At 42.1% G+C, this 20,620-nt stretch overlaps 1 protein-coding gene across 2 annotated transcripts; it reads right to left on the minus strand.

Annotated features, from left to right (window-relative positions):
- Positions 1-449: 449 nt before the first annotated feature.
- CSK (chloroplast sensor kinase) lies at positions 450-17,319 on the minus strand. 2 transcript variants are annotated; one of them, XM_078577929.1, is made up of 9 exons: positions 16,771-17,319; positions 8,847-9,017; positions 8,450-8,764; positions 8,305-8,370; positions 8,140-8,208; positions 7,554-7,646; positions 7,146-7,366; positions 1,373-1,646; positions 450-804 (listed from the first exon to the last, which is right to left on the minus strand). In XM_078577929.1, exons 1-9 carry the CDS (start codon positions 17,200-17,202, stop codon positions 544-546), a joined length of 1,902 nt encoding a protein of 633 aa, XP_078434055.1. In that variant the 5' UTR covers positions 17,203-17,319; the 3' UTR covers positions 450-543. The 2 variants fall into 2 exon arrangements, with proteins under 2 accessions (XP_078434055.1, XP_078434056.1); XM_078577930.1 differs by lacking the exon at positions 16,771-17,319 and adding an exon at positions 10,430-10,534.
- Between the last annotated feature and the right edge of the window lie 3,301 nt (positions 17,320-20,620).

Below are 20,620 nucleotides of genomic sequence, written 5' to 3' on the forward strand. Positions count from 1 at the left end.
GATCATAGGAGAAGATTATCTCTCTCGTTCAATCCCTTGATCCAACACCTCAGTCTTTGAGAATAAGAAAGATCTTATTCAAGTTTCAGTTTGCCATAATCTGCGGTAATCTCTGCTCTAGCTTGTCAAAGTTGCAGATCTTGTGTTTAGTCTTACCAAGATCATTTTGAACCAAACATTATCTTCTAACGAATTCTTGAGGCCCCCGATTTTGCTGGATATCTCTGCTCAGGACTGTGAGGTTGTTGATCGTCTATTTTAGCTTTTCAGTATTATTTTTCTCAATGTTTTGAGTTGTTTTTTCATGGGTGTTGTCATCATGGACGACCCTACACTTATTGTGGCCTATAAAGGGCCCCATGTACCCTTTAAGGTTTATCATTGAAGTGTATTTTTTTTTTAACGGTAAACTTCTAATCATAAGGGGAAAAGAGAGGGACCAAGTAGGATAATACATAGAAGCCCAATAGATAGAAGCCATGTAACAATCTACAATAATCGCACCTTTTTGCTATAGCATTTGGCTCTTGGACAAAAGACATGTCATGCTTGTAGCTGCTCCTGGGAAGAATCAAGTGTCTTTGAAGATTCTAATGTAGGCAACCACAGCTCGATTCGGGTCCCACCTGTGCCAAGCGCCGCATTTGGCAAACGAGGAGATATGACCCTAACAACGCAGCCATAGCTCTCAAGGATCTCACGAGATATGGCCAACCCTGCGATGAAATTCCACGTCATATTATCTTCGATCATATCATCTTCAAAGAGGTCAGCTCCGAACGGGGTAAGAGAATGCATCTGGGTCTGCATCATTGTATGAAGATATGCAGATTAGTTAGTTTATCTCTATAAATGGAATGTTTGAATGAAAAAAATATAATATAAATTGATATTTCCATAAAGGGAAATAACAATAGAAGTATAGACTGATTCTGTACGAGAGTGCATCCAGTTGGCTCAAGAATATATTCAATGTTATCGAAGAAAAACATCATGACGGACGATCCTTAAGGTGATGGGACAAATTTACAGGATATAAGTAGCCTAATAGTCCACATAATATGTTAATACAAAAATTTTGATTTTGAATGAAGAAGGTTCATTCAAGTCTGCAAAAAACAAATAAAAAACAGGAACTTCTGCTATTTAGTAATAACCCTAGGACTTAAAAAATTGGTTTTAGAAGTAAGATTATCAGAAATTTGGTTTTAACATGTTTTTTTTTAAGTTTTACCCCAGCTCTTACTGAGGTACTGCATAAATAGGAATAACTTGGTTTGGGGATTAATATTTAAGATAAGAACGGATCAGTAAACCCTGAGAAGAAAACAATCACGTTAACAAAGTGATGTAAATTACATCTAAAAATTACCATGTAATGCATGTCTGGGCCGTTATCATCAATAATGATGAGCACCCCACCAGCAGGCGCCCAGGTTGCAACGATGTCAACTTCACCTCCGATATTTGTACGCAAAAGAGCTCCTTCAATGAGATTGCTGAGAGCTTGCCTCAGAACAGATTCTTCAACAGCAACCTTCAATAGGTTTGAATCTCCACCAAGCTTAAGAAAGCGCTTTTGATTATGCGCAAGTGGCACTGCTGCCCTCACTAGATCAGCCAACACATTTGAGACATTGCATGGTCTACCTGACCGCAAATAAAACATCATTAGTTGCTCAAGACTTGAATATGGGCCGTTTTAGACTATCTATTCAATAGAAGCTGAAGACCAAAGAAAACATCCGGAAAACAACCTGTCGGTTAGAGGTGTTTCTTTCGATCTGTTTTTCTGTAAATGGGCCACGTATTATGTGGCCCAAATTCCTTTTATTTTTTTAGATTTAAAACTGATGTATGTGGGCCACACTTTAAGAGGCCCACACTTAAATGTATCATGTGACTTATTCTCAGAACAAGGCATGTAAGTGAGTGCACCCTTCTCACTGTTTTATTGGCTGGTATTTAACCAGTCTAGTGAATGAAAAATATGAGTCTTTTGTTCTGTTAAACCCGAGCCGCCAGCTCTTCCAGCAGAATACCAGAAAGAGAGGAGCACTCTTAGGAGATCAAAGAGAGATTCAAATTATATTGAACACAACCAATACTACTACCTCAACATAATGAACTTCGGACATCTTTCTTTGCACTGAGGTAATTATTGCTTACGTACAACATAATGAACTCAACATTTGAGAGATTGGGAGAAGAATGATATTGATCAGGACCCCAGTTGAGGATCCCATCAAACTGCTATCAAACGAGGACAAAGGGATACGAAATGCTTGTATAAAGGAACTATGTAGAGAGACAGATGGATGCAGAGAAATATTAAAACAGCAAGATGAACAATAGCAAATCCACACAGAGAAGATGGAGGTCTGAGAGGAGGCTATTCCCTCTTCCTAGGGACCACAAACTCTCCTCCGAACTCACAAACTTCCCCCTTTTTGACTCTCTTTCCCCTCTATACACAAGGGTTTACATCAATAAACTCACAAACTCCCCCCAACTGACTCTCTGAGAATGGCTTTGGTACCGATTTGGAAATCTCTGTGATCCGGTGGTCAAACATATTGCTCAAATTGGAAAATTCAAGAAGAGTTAATGAAAAATGAATCAACCGAGAGACAATATTCCTCCAGATAGCTAGGGAGATTCAAATTCTGTAGCAGATGCAGAATTGGGAGAGATGTGATACGATTGGGAGAGATGTGATACGATCCCATGTTGAGACTGGATCTATCAACTTTGTAGTAGCCTTCCAACGGTAGATTTGATGATCACAATTGCCCAAATGATGTCTTCAACCACAGATAGGAAAGAGCATGTCCGAGGTCGGAAGGAGAGAGGGACATAGAGAGAGGGTTTCCCTGGGAGAAAGGGAAGAAAAGGAATGATGCGGAATAGCAAAGGATCGCCCATGAAGGGGTTGTCATTCAGCAGGGGATGACGATGTCGACATGCAAGCACAGAGAGGGAGGGTCACGACCTGGGGGAGAAGAGGAGAGATAGAGAGGGGAAACTCACAATGATACTTCCTACCCTCTTCTCCAAAGAGAGAGGGCCTAAATGGAACCCAAAACAGGCTGGGCCTGGGCTCCTGAATCGGGCAGCTGCTGTAGCTTCTTCCAAGCATAGATGTGTTGACAGATCATATCAAGATGAGGGTACAGATTGAGAGAGAAACGAGAATGCTGAAAGAGGGTGCATCAAGCCTTTTCTTCCTCTGGGCACAGATACCTTCTGCGCCAGCCTACAGTCAAAGCTGCCTCTGAGTAACCATTTCTTGAAAAGTCCGAAGTCACTTTCTCCCTCCCACTCCCCTTTATTAGGGAACAGCAGCCGTCATCCGTCACGGTGACAGCAGCATGACGAATGACGTGATGGTGATGGTGATGAAATTAGGGGCCTGTGACGGTGACGAAGACAGAAGACGAACTGGGCGTGACGGTGATGTGACGGTGACGGGGGGCCTTGGGCGAGTGACATGACGGGACGGCCGTCATGGATGACGGCCGTGAAGGATTTTTAAAAATGCCCAAAAAAGCTTTAAAATCGTTAGATTTAAGCTTCTTGACGGCGGAGATTTTACCATGTGTTGTCGCTAACTCCATTACATGGCATTTTACAGAAAAGTCCTTACATTGATTCACGCGCGCAAAAGGATGCCGTCGAAAGATAATTGGAGATATGCCCCTCTAATTCTCTCTCCTCTGCATGGTTGTTTTTCCCGTCACACGTGATGGTGATGCCGTCCGGTGATGGGGACATGACGAGGACACCGCAAACCATGACGGTGACGCAAATGTGACGGATTTTTCTGAAATCCTCAGACGTGTGACGGGACGGTGACGTGGCAAAAATTTCGTCACGTCACCGTCCGTCACGGATCGTCATCCGTCTCATGACGTCCCGGACGTGTGGTTCCCTACCCTTTACTGTAGGCTTTTGTTAAACCCTTTCCTTGCTCAAAAGATTGGGACTCAAAACAACAGAAATTTGTTCCGAAGATGCAAGTCGTAGAGGGGGAGAAGGATTGAGGGAGGGGAGACGGGGAAACGGAAATGACGCCATCAGTTCTCTTAAAACCGCCCAGATGTCCCAACCTCGTAGTAGACGACTTCGCTGGAGAACATGAGGAGTCAGGGTAAGGTAGACTCAGGAGAATGGGATGAATTTGATACACTACCGTATCGAATGGAACAATTCTAGTAAAAATGAACTCATAGATTGCCCCCACGCTCCTTGCCCTGGTCGTATAGAACACCCACGTCGTCTCCGTTCTTCTCTGCAACCACGATCCTTGAAGAGTCTCCAGCCGAATGCAGCTCCCGCTCCTCAAGAATAGCCAGCTCCAGAAAGTCCCAAAGCTTCCGTGCCCCTTCTCCTTCCCGTCCCCTTTATTTATAACCTCCTGTTTCTTTATTTCCTTTCTAAGCTAATTCAAGAATCCGTTCGTTAGTTGGCCAGCTCAGTGCCAGCTGGCCCACTAACTTCCCGCCCTTTCCTTCTTCTCCTTTCATATATTCTTATAGGAACCGTATCAGAATTCTTACCAAGGGTTTGACTGCCGTCAATCAATCCTCCCCCTCTTTTCTTATGACCCATGATACATCCGTGAGTCATATTACCTGGTGGGCCAAGACAGAGTCAGCCCCTTTTTGGGCTGAGAATACAGGGGGACATGGGCCCCTTCTACTTAAAACAAATACTCAAGAACATATATCTCACATGCCAATAAGAGACCTCGGTAATTGGAACCGCCAATAAAAGGGAGTGGGATGGAGGACATCTTTTCAAGCACTTGCTTGATTTTGTGGCTACGGCTGTGGACTGAAACGCAGGAGGCACCAGCGACCAGAGGGGAAGGGACTGTTCAGTCTGCAGAACTGTTTTTTCCTCCTTTCTACTGGCCATTGCTCTCTATTTACATCTGGCTACTGAAATTTGGATCTCCATCATGATCTGAAGGAACTTTACGTAAATAGATATTCTATAACAAGGTTTTTTCTTGCATTTCCGCTCGAGACAATAACGTTCAAGAAAGCTTATCGTGAAGAAACCCAAGACGGTCCCAATGTTTGAAATTAATTTTTTTATTGAACGTCTATATTTGATTTCCATGCTAATTAGTTCAACCAAAAAAATGGCTGCTTTCTTTGAAATGAATCCCAACCATTCCAGGGGAGTTTTGGCCCATTTCCCTTATCATGTGTTTTCCTTAAAATACATGTAGGCCTTACGAGGGCAGCGTGAATCATTTGGAAGTTTTATCCTGGTGAAGTCCATTATGTTTCTTCCCCCTCTCCTCACAGACTACTAAACCACCAGCATCTCTCTACCTCAGCATTATCTCTTTCTTGATTGGTCCAAGCAAAATACTATATCTTTATATCCAAAACTTAAATCACGTTCCGTAGGATCAAGCCAAGGGTAATGTCATAAAGAAACATACCGATTCGTTTCCTGGGCTAAAGCCTTAATTTATACAACATTATCAGGTCCTTGACCCATAAGAGAGATCTGGATCTCATTAGTAATGAGTTACAACTGACAAATAATGCAGGGACGTTTGCATAACTACATGAGTGTTGTGGGTAAAATTGTAAAGATTTGATGCAGCCTTAGTACACGAACGGTGTAGAAACAGGACTTGAATCCACAAGCCTTGCACTAATGGAAGGAGCCAAGTCCTGAATCCACAGAACTAACTTCTCCAACCCTCGAGTCCACAAAGTGTTTCCTTGAATCCACAAGCAGCTAAGCACTCTCTAGCAAAGAGAACACTCAGAGGGAAGAAACAACAGTTTCAACAAGACAATAGATTTCAATTATACTCATTCAGGGGTACATGGGGGTTTATATAGGCCACAACAAGTGCAGGGTCGTCCATAATGACTGTACCCATGACAAGACAAGTCAAAATATTGAGAAAAACAAATCTGACAAGCTAAAACAGAAGATAAGCAGCTTGTCAGGGCTGAGCAGAGATATCCTGCAGATTCTGGGGCCTGTAGAAGCTGTCAGGAGATATTTGTGTGGCTCAAGAAGATCCTGATGGGACAAAACAGAAGATATGCAGCTCTGACAAGTTAGAGCAGAGATTATGGCTTGTCAAAGGATTCTGTTAAACAGAAGAAGAATCTGTCAAAGGATTCTGTGAGAAGATCCGGTCAGAGAAAATCCTGTCAGAAGATCCTGTCAGAAGATCTTGTCAGAGAAAATCATGTCAGAAGATTTTGTAAGAGAAAATCCTGTCAGAGGATTTTGAGGGGCTCTAGGTAATTTTCTGCAGATCTTCTCAGTTCTAGAAGAATCTCTTTCTTGGGCTTCAACTTGCCAATGGGCCTCAGAAAATGGGCTTCTAGGCTACATCAAGATTAAAGAAAATAAATTCCGTCTTGCCAAGTAAGGTGACCTTTATCAGTTCCTGACTGGCAACGGAGTTGAACAAATTGAGCAAATCTTTTGGAGAATGACTTCAAAAGACCAGCGGCAGTCAATTCAGAGCTGGAGCAGTAAAGGAACTAGAACAGAAAATAAAGGAGAAGGCCTGATGTGGCTCCTCTCCATTTTCTCCCACAGTGCACTCCCTACCCAGCCAGCTCAGTTGGCTCTCCCGAAATAACTAATGATTCAAAACTTGATCCCAGGTTCTTCAGAAAAAAAAATACTTGATCCCAGGTTTCTCGCCCTCCTTATTAATAGCGTTCTCGACATGTGCCAGCTTATGTGCACGTTTCTCCTCTAGTCTGGTTTCGTGCTCTTTACCCCTTCGTTAAGTCGTAGTACATATCTTATCATTTTACAAGGGGGTCTTTATAATCCTATGATTGTTCAAGAATTGGTTATTGTTCGTGCATAAGGCTCAGTCATTGACTGGGTCTTCTATGTTGATTCCTCAGGACTATCAAGCTCTCAGTCAATTCAACAATTTATTTCCAGCCTTTAAGAGATGGGTACAGGGAAAGTACTGAAAAGCCAAAATGACAGAAATGACTCTGATGGTAGAAGGGGATCCTACCAGCCACCCAATAAAACAATCTCTAAGGAATGCGCAAAAAGTACTCACACTCAAAAACCAAAAAATATATAACTTTATCATAAGGGTAAGGTCTAACAAAGCAACAAAACGGAAATACCTTATATTTTCTAGCCCGGGAGCAAGCGCATGAGGTGGCATGGGGACTTCAAGATCTTTTGGGATTGAACTCAAAGCAAAATTTGGATCCATTCTTTGGGTTACTTCCTCCAATTCTCTTAAACTGAAATCCGGCAGAAGGGGACCGGCTAACTCTGTACTTTCATAAGCTGAATTGTGAACCTTCTTTATCATTTCCTCATTGTACCGAACAATATTGGCCTAGGGTTCAATGATAGAAGGCATCAGATACATATATAAAGGAAAGTGAAAGAGGGCTGTTGGATAAAAGTGAGTATTTCTGTTTTTAAGTACTATGAAGAAAAGTGAGCATCATTGCCAAAGGCTTTCGGCAGAGAGATATTTAGGGCATCAGGAGAAACAATCAAACGGAACTATCAAAACTGACCTTGGTTAGGTAGACAGCATCCTGGAGCTGTTGAAAAGTCTCTCTTATGTAATCACCTTGCACGAGAATGTCTTCAACGATGTCACGCGGAACCTGTCATGTATCCACATATACATGTAAGACATCGGTTCTTATGGTACATTGGCCCAGTTGTATCACTGCTACCAAGATGTAATCTTTTTCAATAAGCAACGGAAATACTTCAATTCTCAATGTCTTGAGCACAAGTTCTGATGGATAGGGAGACGACAGGGGAGAGGGGGAAAATGGGGTAGAGGGAGGGAGAGGGAGGTTCCTTCAGAAAAGATCGTCTGCACAATCATCAATTCAAAGACAATCGTTGAATAGAACCTTTCACGAGTGGAAGGAATCCAAGTCTTCCAGTGACAGTCTTTTTGATTCAACCCTGGGGGGGTACATCTATGAAAGGGAATGCATTTAAGGGAAACTGCGCAAAGACCCCCCTCCAATGGGCTGAAAGACTAAAATGCCCCTGGATTAGGAAGGGAATAGTATCACTTTCTAAAATTTTTTTTGAAGAAAATCGCTTTCTAAATTATTAGCAATGACAGTAGGCAAGACTTACTGCACTTCTCTTTAGCTGGACGGAAAGCATCTTTGCCAATGTTCTCATGTTAGATAGGGGGCTACGAATCTGAGAAAATTATTGAGGAAAAAGGGTAAGTCATTCTTTTCACGGTGTGAGTGCCAATTAAAGAACATCACCAAAGAAATGTTGACGAATCAGTACTTGCTCAACCAGATGGCTCATACGAATGCTATTCTGCCAAGATGACTGCTGGAGCAACATTGCTTTCTGCAGAACCGAAGGAAAAACACATGCAGTTTGATTTTACAGTGAGCAAAATATTTCAGGGAAAAAAATCGTAACGCACCTGGTCCATTACATAAGCTGTGGCCAATGAACGAGAAATGATAACGGCTTTAGCACTATGATCAGCCATAAAATGACGATAATAATTTTTTATTTTTGTCCGAAAACCTTGAACTTCCCATTTGTTTCTTTCAGACTGCTGCAATTCGTAGCCATTGCCTGGAAATGGTTCAAAAACTGAATATGGTTCATTATCTTCAGGCCTCTGAACTGGCTTGCTCTTCAAAAATGGAAATTCAGTCACAATAAATCCCACAACAAACGGATGTTTCACCATTGGCAAAACAATTGCGCCACATTCTGGAATAAATGAAACCTGAAACCAAAAAGAAGAAAACGATCAAGATATTATAAGTAGATAAGATTACCAAATTTTATTTTGTTGCTTTGCCATTTACTTGCTGATTAGAAAGATGCGCCTCTGCTGCACGTAAGCCAGCTGGAACAACAAAATTACCGATCAGCACCACATAATCTGCAATATCTGCATTCCCAACAAGTGAATAGGAAGAGACTCGATGAAGCTCCAGCTGATCCATTACATAACTTCCAGCTGGTCTAACATACACCTTAAAGAGAAATTTGAAGATTTTTAGCAACCAAACAGAATCTTGGTAATTTAGAAACCAAGCACCATACACGTCCTTAATATCTTGAACAAACAGGGAAGTCTGGGATTGTGGGGTGACCTCGCAAATTAAGCACTCCTGGGATTGAATTATCATAAAAACATCAAGGAAAATTTCATAAAATTTCGTTCTAGCCAAAGAAAGTTGTTCCAAACTACGGTGATATGGTTTAAAGCAAGAAGTAGGGGGCAGATATGGGTTCTTGGTAGTTCAAGTGTCTCCTTCGCATTATAATGTAATAGTGTTGGAAAAGCTCTTCAATGAGATCCAGGCCAAGCTCACCATCAGGGAAAATCACCCAGTATTTATGCAGTGATTGATATCAGATCCGCCGTTTACGCAGTTGAATTCATAACCTTTTCCATAAAATAGTTGAAAAGGACAGCAATGCAAATAAACAACATTTAAGCGCATTCAGAAAATAATAGAAACAAGTTGTACTACATGTTCATTCTAAAAAAATCAATCTGACAAAAACTGATATGATACAGGCATGGTACGCTAAACGGCGTCCCGGTACCATATCTAGCCCCTTCTATCAGCTTAAGGAGGCCCAGGCCCATGACTTGGGAAAAGTATAAATACAAGGAAAGAAACCACCAGAGACAGAAAAGAAGTCTTCGTGAGTTTTTTCCTCAAATCTGTTGCAATTCTTGTTTCTCTTCTTCCTCCCTCTTGACCTCTTCCTCCCTGTTCTCTCTCACCCGTGGTTGCAGATCCTCTGCCAGCCATTGGACATCGGCATCAGGAGATCGACTACGACAATTCCTCTTCCCTCTTTCTCTCTCAGATCACTCTTCTTCTCTTCCCTTCCAGCTACGCCTCTCGATCAGTTGACGATTTCAGTACTGTTTCGAAATTGCTTGAATTGAATTTTTCAAGAATCTGTTCATTGCCAAGAATTAACGATACGATTGAAGATATTTGTGCAGTGATTGGTATCAGATCCGCCGTTTACGCAGTTGAACTCATAACCTTTTCCATGGAATAGTTGAAAAGGACAGCAGTGCAAATAAACAACATTTAAGGGCATTCAGAAAATAATAGAAACAAGTTGTACTAAGTTCATTTTTTAAAAAATCAATCTGACAAAAACACGCAAGCAGAATGCTTTGTCTGGAAGAACAGTCAGATACTGTCATAAATGCTCATGGATATTCCATGAGGATCAAAAAAGAAGAGAGAAGAAGAAAAACAAGGTGAGAAGAGAGAACAGCCCAAGCCTCAAAAATTTCCGTCTATGGAAATTCTTGTCCTCACAAAGGGACAGTAGCCAAATCATAACAAGAATAAATTCACCAATAATTGATCTCATGAGCGAATTTTCTTTACAAGAGTATTTATAACCTTACAATTATTCCATAATATGTCATATTTCTGCCTAAGGCTCATTCCTTGAATAAGCCTTCTGCTGACTGGATCTCCCGTCGGCTGGGCATTGACACCCTCCTCTTAGCTCGCCGGAGTACCCAAGAGAAGAGAACACCAAAACACCGTTAATCAAAATAGTAATGAAGGGAACAATGCCAATGGTGCAATCCAAGGTCCTCGATAGTAGAGGGATAGAAAGAGACAAAAAGTAGAAGGATAGAAGGTGGGAGAACGCTCAAGAACCTCTCCCTCTGGTCGCGGCCTGCTCCGCTTCCAGCCTTCAGTTGCGGTTGCAACTGCCTCTGCGACAAAACGCCAAAAACGCCCAATGCCTTCTTGTGTCCCGCTGTTGCTATTCAAACTCTTTTTGCACGTGCGGTACTCTTGTTCGCACATGAGCTCCTCTCGCCTGATGCTTCCTCTTTTTACGCTGATATTTCTTGGAGAAGAATCGACTTGTATCAATGCTCCCCCCATGGTGACGAAGCTTGTCCTCAAGCTTGAATTGAGGGAAAGCGTGCCATAGATGATCGGCTTGCTCCCAGGTTGTATCAATGCTCCCAGGTTGATTCGTAAGATGGAAGATCATGCCATTTGACCAGCACCTCGGGCCCTTGAGAGGTGACTCGTAGCTGAAGGATGTCTTCCAGAGTAACCTGTCATTCCTGTTCCGATGTTAGAAAATTCGGAAGGGGCTGTGGTTTGTCATTTGGGCCAAGAGCTCTTTTTAGTAGAGAAACATGGAAAACACGGTGCAATGTCGATTGCTGAGGGAGATCCAAGCGATATGCGATATGTGACGGGGCCAATTTGTTGCAGAGTAGTGAAAGGGCCAAAATACGTGGGTCCTAATTTTTTAAATGATCTCTTGGCTAGTGATTTCATACAATAGGGTCAAATTTTGAGATAAACCCGATCCCCTTCTTCAAACTTTTCATCACGGCGGTGCATATCCGCCTGTCATTTCATTCGGGATTGAGCACGTGCCAGATGTGTTTTGAGAGTAGTAAGCATGAGATCACATTCTTGCAGAAGCTTGTCGATTGAGTCAAAAGGTGACGGGGGTGAGCCATAGCGCGACAAGGAGGGTGGATCTCTGCCATATTCTGCTTTAAAAGGAGAGGTGTTGATGGAAGTATGGAAAGAAGTATTGTAATTGCACTCCGCCCAGTGCAGCCATTGATTCCATTTTGTGGGATTTTCAGAGGAGAAACGTCTCAAATAACATTCTAAACCGCGACTGGTAACTCTGTTTGACCATCTGTCTCTGGATGATAGGAAGAGCTGAATTTTAATTGTGTTCCTTGTAGCTTGTGCAGCTCCCTCCAAAAATGGCTTGTGAAGATGATGCCTCTATTCGAGATAATGGAGTTGGGCACTCCATGTAGTTTTACCACTTATTTAACAAATAATGCGGCAATGCTGGTTGCTGAAAAAGGATGTTTAACTGGAAAATAATGGGCATATTTACTTAATCTGTCCACAATGACCAGGATGGAATCGTAGCCATTTAATTTTGGAAGGCCCTCAATAAAATCCATGGTGAGATTTTCCCAGATTTGACTCGGAATGGGTAATGGCTGGAGCAATCCTGAAGGCGACTGGTTTGACAGTTTGTGCTGTTGACATGTAGAGCATCGATTGATGTAGTTTCTTGTCATCTTCTTCATACCCTTCCAGAAAACTTGTTGAGATATACAGTTATAAGTTCGTTGCAAACTCCCATGACCCCCAATGGTGGAGTCGTGAAATTCGTTGAGCACCCTTGGAATGAGGCTGGAATTAGCAGTTAGCATAATGCGCCTTTTGTAACATAGCATTCCTTGATTGATAGAGAAATTCGGATGTGTGGACGGATCAAGTATTATGGAGTATTTGATTTTCTTAAATGTGGGATCTTCTGAAATTTCTTTGTCAATGGTTGTTCGATCTAGCCAGTGTATAGTGGTCAATGAATTACAACTGGCAGTAACTTTGTCTGAGACCAATCAGGAAAGAGCGTCAGCCGTCACAGAAAGATGAAAAATGAGAGTGACAAGGGAGAGAGAAAGATGAGAAATGAGTATGACGAGAGAGAGAAAGATGAAAAACGAGGGAAAGAGAGAGAGAGAGAGAGAGAGAGAGATAGAAGAAAGATGAAAAATGAGAGAGAGACAAGAAAAAACAGAGAAGAGAAACTAGAGCAAGACGAGAGAGAGAGAAAAGGGAGAAAGATGAGAAATGAGTATGACGAGAGAGAGAGAGAGAGAAAGATGAAAAAGAGAGTGACAAGAGAGAGAGAAAGATGAAAAACGAGGGAGAGAGAGAGAGAGAGATAGAATAAAGATGAAAAATGAGAGAGAGACAAGAAAAAACAGAGAAGAGAAACTAGAGCAAGACGAGAAACGAGAGTGAAGAGAGAGAAAGATGAGAAATGAGTATGACGAGAGAGAGAGAAAGATGAAAAAACGAGAGTGACAAGAGAGAGAGTGTTAGTTTAGGAGAAATAGAGAGATGTTGAGCTGAGACACAGTCCTGTAGACTAAAAGAACAAAAACTCAGAAGCTTAGTTTGTGGCTAGGGCTTGGGGCCTTTAAGAGGCCCCATTACAAGGTCCCACGTGTGAGTCACTTAAAGGCTCACACGTGATTTTTTTTCTCAAGAAAAAATAAAAAAAAAAAAAAAAAATCTCCCACGTGGCTTACACAATGGAGAAAGAAATAGAGAGAGAGAGAGAGTGAGGGAGAGAGAGAGAGAGAACACTAACTGTTGAAATCTCGGACCAGGCAGATGGAATGTACTCTGGTCGAATGATTATCAATGTTCTCCGAAGATAATGCCGATTAATGGCCATATGCTTGGTTTCTGGCAATTGCAAGGGCAGACTGATTGTCACAGTAGAGTTTGATTCCTTCACCATCATATAATCCAATATCCTCCAACAAATGCTTCAACCAGCGACATTCTGAGACACCCCGCTAAGTGCTCGTCAGTATAGGCTTCCAACGTCAGACCTCCTTCACGAGTGAATAGAAGTCCTTGTCCAACAGTGAATTTCAATGGCTCACTCATGAACTGACTCAATAGGCTGACAGCATACGAGATATCTGGTCTTGTATGGTTGAGGTAAATCAGTTTCCCAATCAACCTTTGATAAAGATGTTTGTCTACCGCCCTCCATCATCTCCTTTTCCAATCTTTACATTAATATCAAGGGGGTTGTCGCTGGCTTACACCCCAATGCCCAGTTTCCTGCAGTAGATCCAACGTATACTTATGTTGGCTGGTTAAACTTTGCTACTGGGCGAATGTCTCACCATAATCAATTCCCTCTCTTTGTGTGTAACCCTTTTACCGGATTGCTCGTGGGTCAAAGTTTTGCTAATTCAGAGAACAGGCGAACTTTCGGAAAAAGATTCAGTAGTATCCAGGGGGACTGAAGATCAATGACTTTCATAGAGATAGGCTGCTGTCTGTACCTCTCCCCAGTATTTCTGGACAACTTTTGCTTGAAATAATAGTGACCTGGCAGTGGCCAATGTGTAACCAGCGCCTCCTCTAGCTGCCATTTTTTGCTGTGGGTGTTGACACATGACGCCATATAAATAATCCTGGCTCATAAATCATAAATAACCGACACTCTGAGAACTCAGTTCCGCAAGTATAGCCACATCGCCGACTGCAGTCGTCAAAAACACAAATGAAATAACGCTGCCCCGTTAAACTTCCCTCTGGGCAGGGCCCCCAAACATCACAGGAGCCCAGGGGGGACCAGATCTTTCCAACTCCCTTTATGACAGATAACCATCTTTGCCAATGACGTGCTGAGTTTTTTTCTTGCACTTCTTCAACTGCTTGGTCCCTGCCCGGCTGCTCCAGATTTTGTTCTGCCTGTCTGATTGCTCCAATAGCTTCTTCCAGACTAGCAATTTTTTTCTCTGCAGGGGCTGGCTCCTCACAGATTCATCGTGGGATTGGTACTGAAGTACATTGTCCGCCCTTTGGTGTGCTTTGAGTCGCCTGACATTTAACTCAGAATCCTGACCACTCAAACATATTTCCCCATCAAACTTGACTTCTGGTGGGGAAAAATAAAGATGGGACGACCAGCATCTTGAACTTGAGGAAGAGATGTTGAGGAGAGGAGAAGCTCCAGCCAAGGGCGCGCCTGAGACACGTCCTCCTGACTAAAAAAAAAAAAAAACTCAGAAGCTTAGTTTTGTTAGGCTTGGGGCCAGAGAGAGAGAAAGATGAAAAACGAGGGAGAGAGAGAGAGAGAGAGATAGAAGAAAGATGAAAAATGAGAGAGAAACAAGAAAAAACAGAGAAGAGAAACTAGAGCAAGACGAGAAACGAGAGTGAAGAGAGAGAGAGAGAGAGAGAGAGAGAGCTAGAGAGAAACGAAAAGAGAGAAATGGGTGGGAAATGAGAGCAAAAGAAGAGATTTATGGGTGGGAGTGTGCCAAAATGAGCCGGCACATTTTTTCATCTTGATAAAAACTGTCCCGGATCCACACCAGTCTGGCCCAGACCCTGCGTGGTATGTGGGCGGATGCTCTGGAAGCTATGCGTAGGGTGGTTGAAAATTTGAACCTCACTGCAAAATGACTGCACAACCACGCAAAGCAGTGATTGGGCCATCCCTATTTAGAAGATTATATGTTCATAAAAAGAAGGGCATTGACCAATTCTACGTAATCTTTGTCAGCTTGAATACGTAACTTCACTCATTATACTAATCTAGGCATCGAAATAGAATTGAAGGACAGAATGGTTGAAAAAAATAAGCCAAATGTTATTTAAAATTACTATGCAAATTACAAATTTAGTATTTCAAATTTCAGAGCCCCAATCTCACTGGGTAAGAACTTTTGGGACTGGGTAACGATTTTGAGAGTGATGGATGCAGAATGAAAAAAAGTACCAGAAACGAAAAGGATATCCAATGATATTACAAGTTTCTCGAGCCTAACTCCAGATAAATGCTATCATTTATACCCAATAGTATTACAGAGCGAGTAAAAGAAGTCTTGAACAAATTCCAATGAATGCCAGTGAATCTCTTCGACAAAAAAATAATCTTCAATTATTAATCAAGAAATTGAAGTTTGTTATAGATGTCAACTACTAACCTATACCTCCTTGGTATTAATTTGGAAACTTTGGAAGAAATTGTGCTCAAAGTATCTGATAGACTCTATTCTAAGAAATATTGAAGAAGGAAGTTCAGATCTGGGCAACGGACAGTTGACCAGCATAAGTGACATCCAGAGGAGACCTATAAATAAAGGTGACATCCCAGGTATGGTCATAACTACTTTCTTGAGCAAGAATTCTCATGAGGAGTCGAGAAGGAGGGAGCAGAGATCGTGCATCTCCGTTGTACTTCCTGGAGGGAGGAGTTCCACCGAGGAGGAGGAACCGCCACGATCAAGAAGGAGCTTCGCCAGAAGGGGAAGCCGTCAAGATCGGCTCCAGCAAATCTACATTTTTCTCTAACTGCATTGTCGAGATCTGAACTTCAATTGGATATTGATAGTACTTTTTGAATTGATACGCTTATTGATATCAAAGATCGTATCAGTATCCTCCCAATTCAGACATTCCAAAAAAGAAGTGTCAACATTAGGTGAACCAAACACAATATATCCGAGATCAAGAGGAAGATACGAGTTCAATATATACTCTACTACAAGTAATTCAAACTAGGAATACAATAACTTTTCTAGATCCTAGCCAAAAATATAACTTCGTAACAAATTTTATTAGATGTCAACTACTAACCGATACCTCCTTGGTATTGTTTTGGAAACTCCGGAAGAAATTTTGCTCAAAGGTATCCTCCCAATTCAGACATTCCAAAAAGGAAGTGTCAACATTAGGTGAACCAAGCACAATATCTCCGAGATCAAGAGGAAGATCCGAGTTCAAGAGTAGATGCGCAGTCGACAGAAGAATAAATAGAATTGAACACAAATGGAGCATCAATTTGAGAATGAGAAATCAGTCCTTCTCGTCTTCCACGAACCAGCCTTCGGCCGGAGTTGTCTGTCACGAGAAACTGCTCTTCTTTAAGTTTCCTGTTTCCTTGCTCTTTTTCTTTCCCTTTATTGGGAGGACAACTTGTAATTGATTGTCTCCAATCGGAGACAATGAATTACAAAAGTGGAATGATCTTCATGAAAATATCCATAGAAATTCACGACTGCCCGACAATTGGGCTTCTCTGTCGATATCAAATACAAACCCATGTGTTTTCTAGGAATTTAAGAGGCAAACAAACGTCGTCCAAACCGAATTTGCATCGAAGAGAGCGATTTATCGACAGAATGAAACGACTAACCGATAACTGAGCTTCTCTGTCGACGACCATGCGGAAGAGATCCATCTGCTCGGCGCAGATTCTCAGAAAGTCCGGACTCGGCCCCTCCTCGCGTCTCGCACCATCCTTATCAACCCGTTGCATAAACTCCACGGGTGACGCCGCGGAGGCTCTCCTGATGGCCGCAGCCACTGCGCGCGCAGAAGAACAAAGCTCACCCTCGCCATCGCCACTCAAAACACCCGCAGAAGACGATTGAGGGCTGCAAGATGCGCGTTCCAGCGGAGGAACCCTGTCTCCGTAGAAATCCGAACACTCTAATCGATTACCTGTTGCACAAACACCTGTTCTTCCATGGCGGAATCGAAGATTGGAATCAGAGAGCCGATTGCAGCGGCATGAGAAGATTTGGGGAAGAAATCGGGGCTTCGCGGCTGCCGGAAGAAGCATCATGATCTCTCTTCCCCAGCTTGGAACTTGCGATCTTCTCCAAGAACACAAGGAAGAAAACCAGAATTCGGATACAGCTCGAGTGGAGTATAACGCCCTCAGTCAGCAGTTGGGATGGGATATTAGAGGCCACAGACTACAGGAGAAGTATATAATTATTTTGAAACAGAAGATTAACCAAAAAATATATATATTAATTGATTACAAAAAATATTATTAAATTTTATTACAAAAACATATCGCCATGAAATTTTAGCAAATTGTCATAAAATAAAATCCGTATACGCAAAAGGAAGTTAAATGAGGAGATAAATAATTTTAATGTAGTAAATATATAAGAGGCCGCAGACTACAGAAGAAATATATATATATATATATATATATATATATATATATATTGAAACAGAAAATTAACCAAACAATATAATTATTATTTGAGGCATTAAAATAAAATCCATCTTGCTCCCAAGAAGATGGACGAAGATGTGAGGAAGTGTGGATAGAGTGAAAAGATGACTAAAAAGGGAAAGATGAAGCTTTGTGTAAATTAGTGTTTAAGATCTAAGGTGAAGATGAGATGGCAGGGTGTGATAGAGATTATGGTGCCAGAGGTGATGATGATGGTAAAATGAAATCTGAAGAGGAAGAAGGTAAATCAAACCATATTAATGTAATGGAGACAAGACAATGTAAGGAGAGTGAACTTATTATCCAAGGTCCTTATGTTCCACCAGGACAACAGTATTTTACTAATGCCGACAAGCCACCTCGTTTCCCTATTTCCCCTCTCCAAGTAATCAACACAATAATTAACACTAGATGGATCTTCAAAACCTCCCTCTCTTTCAATCAGCCTACCAAGGTGGCAAGTGAGTTCAAAGACATTTTTTACCATAGATTAGAGTCTCATTTTATAAATGGATAAAGGAGTAAAATATGAAGTTCCCTCAAAATTTTAGCTTTATGGAGCTTGTGGATTGTCAGATATCAAGCTTTGAAGTTGGAGCAATCCTAGCCAATAATTTAATTAAAAATTCTCTCTCCTCGGCATCGTTGCCACCGCATCACGTCTACAGTTTCATGTCATTTGTTTTTACAAAGATTCTCTAGTTACTAAGAGTGATTTAGTCAAGTCATTATCAATATGGGTTAAGAGATTGACACCTATCCCTTTTAGTCTCTGTCCCTGAAGTCACATTTATTTCCATTTAATACGTGGCTTTTTCTATTGTAACATTTCACTCCTATGAATAAAAAACCAAGAAATCATCATTTAATCCTTGGCCATAATGGCATCATGATTTGGCGATGCCATAATGCCATCTTTTGCAATGATTGGCACATAATGAGATGGTGCCATTCAAAAGATTCAATAATGACATGTGGTATGGCAGAAAATTAAGCCCAAAAAACTTAATCAAATCATATATAATCAAATATAAATCAGAAATATGTAAAAATTATATTTTCTGACTTAATAAAATAATAGATACATAAAATTTAACCTCGCAGAATTCATAAAAATATAATTTTTAGCTCAAAAAACTATTTATTTCAGAATATAATCTTAGGAAAATAATTAAATACCTGAAAATCTCAAAATATTATAAAAATATTTATATGCGATCTTTTTAATGCAAACAAACATTTAAATATAGTTATATTAACTCATATTAAGCATGTTATCAGATTTTCTAAAAATATTGGAGCAATTATAAAATAATTATTTATAAATAGAGGGAGTGACACAGTTGTCTTTGAAAATTTTCCATGAAACTCGTAGATCGTTAGATATCAGTTTCTGAAGGTTGACCACTTTGAGATATTGAATTTTTTTTGCTAATCCATAGTTGGCTCTACAATGTGTTAGAGAATACTCACATTTTAGAAAGATTCATCCATCGTTTTTTGTATCTAAATGGAAATCAGACACATGCCAATAAGCATGAGCTTCGTGTTCTGTGTAACTCAATTTTGATCTTTTTTTTGGTTTATATGATCGAATAGGTATATATTGTTTTGTAGTGTTTACTAGAGGAAACATAATGTAATAGAACTGGTATATAGATCAAATGGACACTACTAAGACAATATTACAGTAGAAGATGACCACATTTTGGAACTGCACCAGTGTATGAGAGAAAAATGTAGTTCTTTCTCTCTCATATCCCTCACTCAGTCAATCAATTTATCTATATCTCTCTCCCTATGCTCACTCTATCCATGTGTCGTTGAATTTTTAGTTTAGCATTGTGCTGGCCTTTATCTTTTGCTCAAAGTCAAGAAGCCTCCACCACCACACCAGAAAGTATTTCATTAGAAAGAAGTAGTGGGGTCTGCCCATTAGAGAAAATGCTATGTTGTATTACCAAGAGAATTTACACGAAAAATGGTGCTCGGAAACAAGCCAACAAGGCACATGTATTGGCACTTGGCCTTATGACGCAGGAAGGCTAGTGAGAAGGGCAACTAAGGGGGTGGATACGACAACGACGGGTAAAGGGTGCTAGACGGATATGTATGGAGGGATAAAACAGACCACAGAAATCCACACGGACGCATTTGGAGTTTAAAACCGATGAAATACTAGTGGTGCAGCTCTGATCCTCGTCAAGGCCGGGAGTACTGTCTTCACCCACCGCGATGATGCCAAGGCACCAAAATCAATACCCGAATTCACATCACGAAAGAAACTCTCGAAGAGAATTGTAGGAAAATCCAAATCAAATCAAATCTGACAGCGGTGGAGACTTCTCGTGGAATACTGGATGGAGAACACTTCGACACCAAAGGGTTTAGGCGTACCTCGGCACCGTAGTGCGTGAAGAGGTTGCGGGGAATTCTGACCGTGACAAAACTGGGCGAATCCAGACGTTGATCGGCCCACTGGACGATAGAATCTGGGTGTTCCAGGCGTTGTACGGCCCTGGCAGAGAGCGAGACCGACGAGTGTGGACATGGGCAAGACGGGCGCGCACGGGCAGGCTGGGGACGGATCGTCCTGGAGCAACCTGGGGGCGGCCTTGGGCAACCCTGGTTGGGGCGGCCTGGGCGGCCTTTGGGCGGCCCTGGGCGGGCAGCCTGGGGTGGCCTTTGGGCGGCCCTGGGCAGGCAGCCTGGGGCGGCCTGGGGGCGGCCTTGGGCAGCCCTGGCTGGGCGGCTTTGGTGGCCTTTGGGCGGCCCTAGGTGGGCAGCCTGGGGCGGCCTTTGGGCGGCCCTCGGCAGGCAGCCTAGGGTGGCCTTGGGCAGCCCTAGTTGGGAGGCTTGGGTGGCCTTTGGGCGGCCCTAGGTGGGCAGCCTGGGGCAGCCTTTGGGCGGCCCTGGGCAGGTAGCCTGGGGGCGGCCTTGGGCAGCCCTGGTTGGGGCAGCCTAGGCGGCCTTTGGGCGGCCCTGGGCGGGCAGCCTTGGGTGGGCAGCCTGG

The sequence above is a fragment of the Wolffia australiana genome, chromosome 7 (genome assembly GCF_029677425.1).
Source record: "Wolffia australiana isolate 7733 chromosome 7, ASM2967742v1".
Lineage (NCBI taxonomy): Eukaryota > Viridiplantae > Streptophyta > Magnoliopsida > Alismatales > Araceae > Wolffia > Wolffia australiana.

What these genes read in the sequence shown, in the direction of transcription:
- CSK (XM_078577929.1), bottom strand. Translation starts at nt 17,202, where the DNA reads ATGATGCTTCTTCCGGCAGCCGCGAAGCCCCGATTTCTTCCCCAAATC. An exon ending in CCCGGGCTAGAAAATATAAG is followed by an intron (nt 1,647 to 7,145) that starts GTATTTCCGTTT and finishes GCGGTCAGGTAG; the next exon opens with ACCATGCAATGTCTCAAATG. An exon ending in GCCCAGACATGCATTACATG is followed by an intron (nt 805 to 1,372) that starts GTAATTTTTAGA and finishes ACAATGATGCAG; the next exon opens with ACCCAGATGCATTCTCTTAC.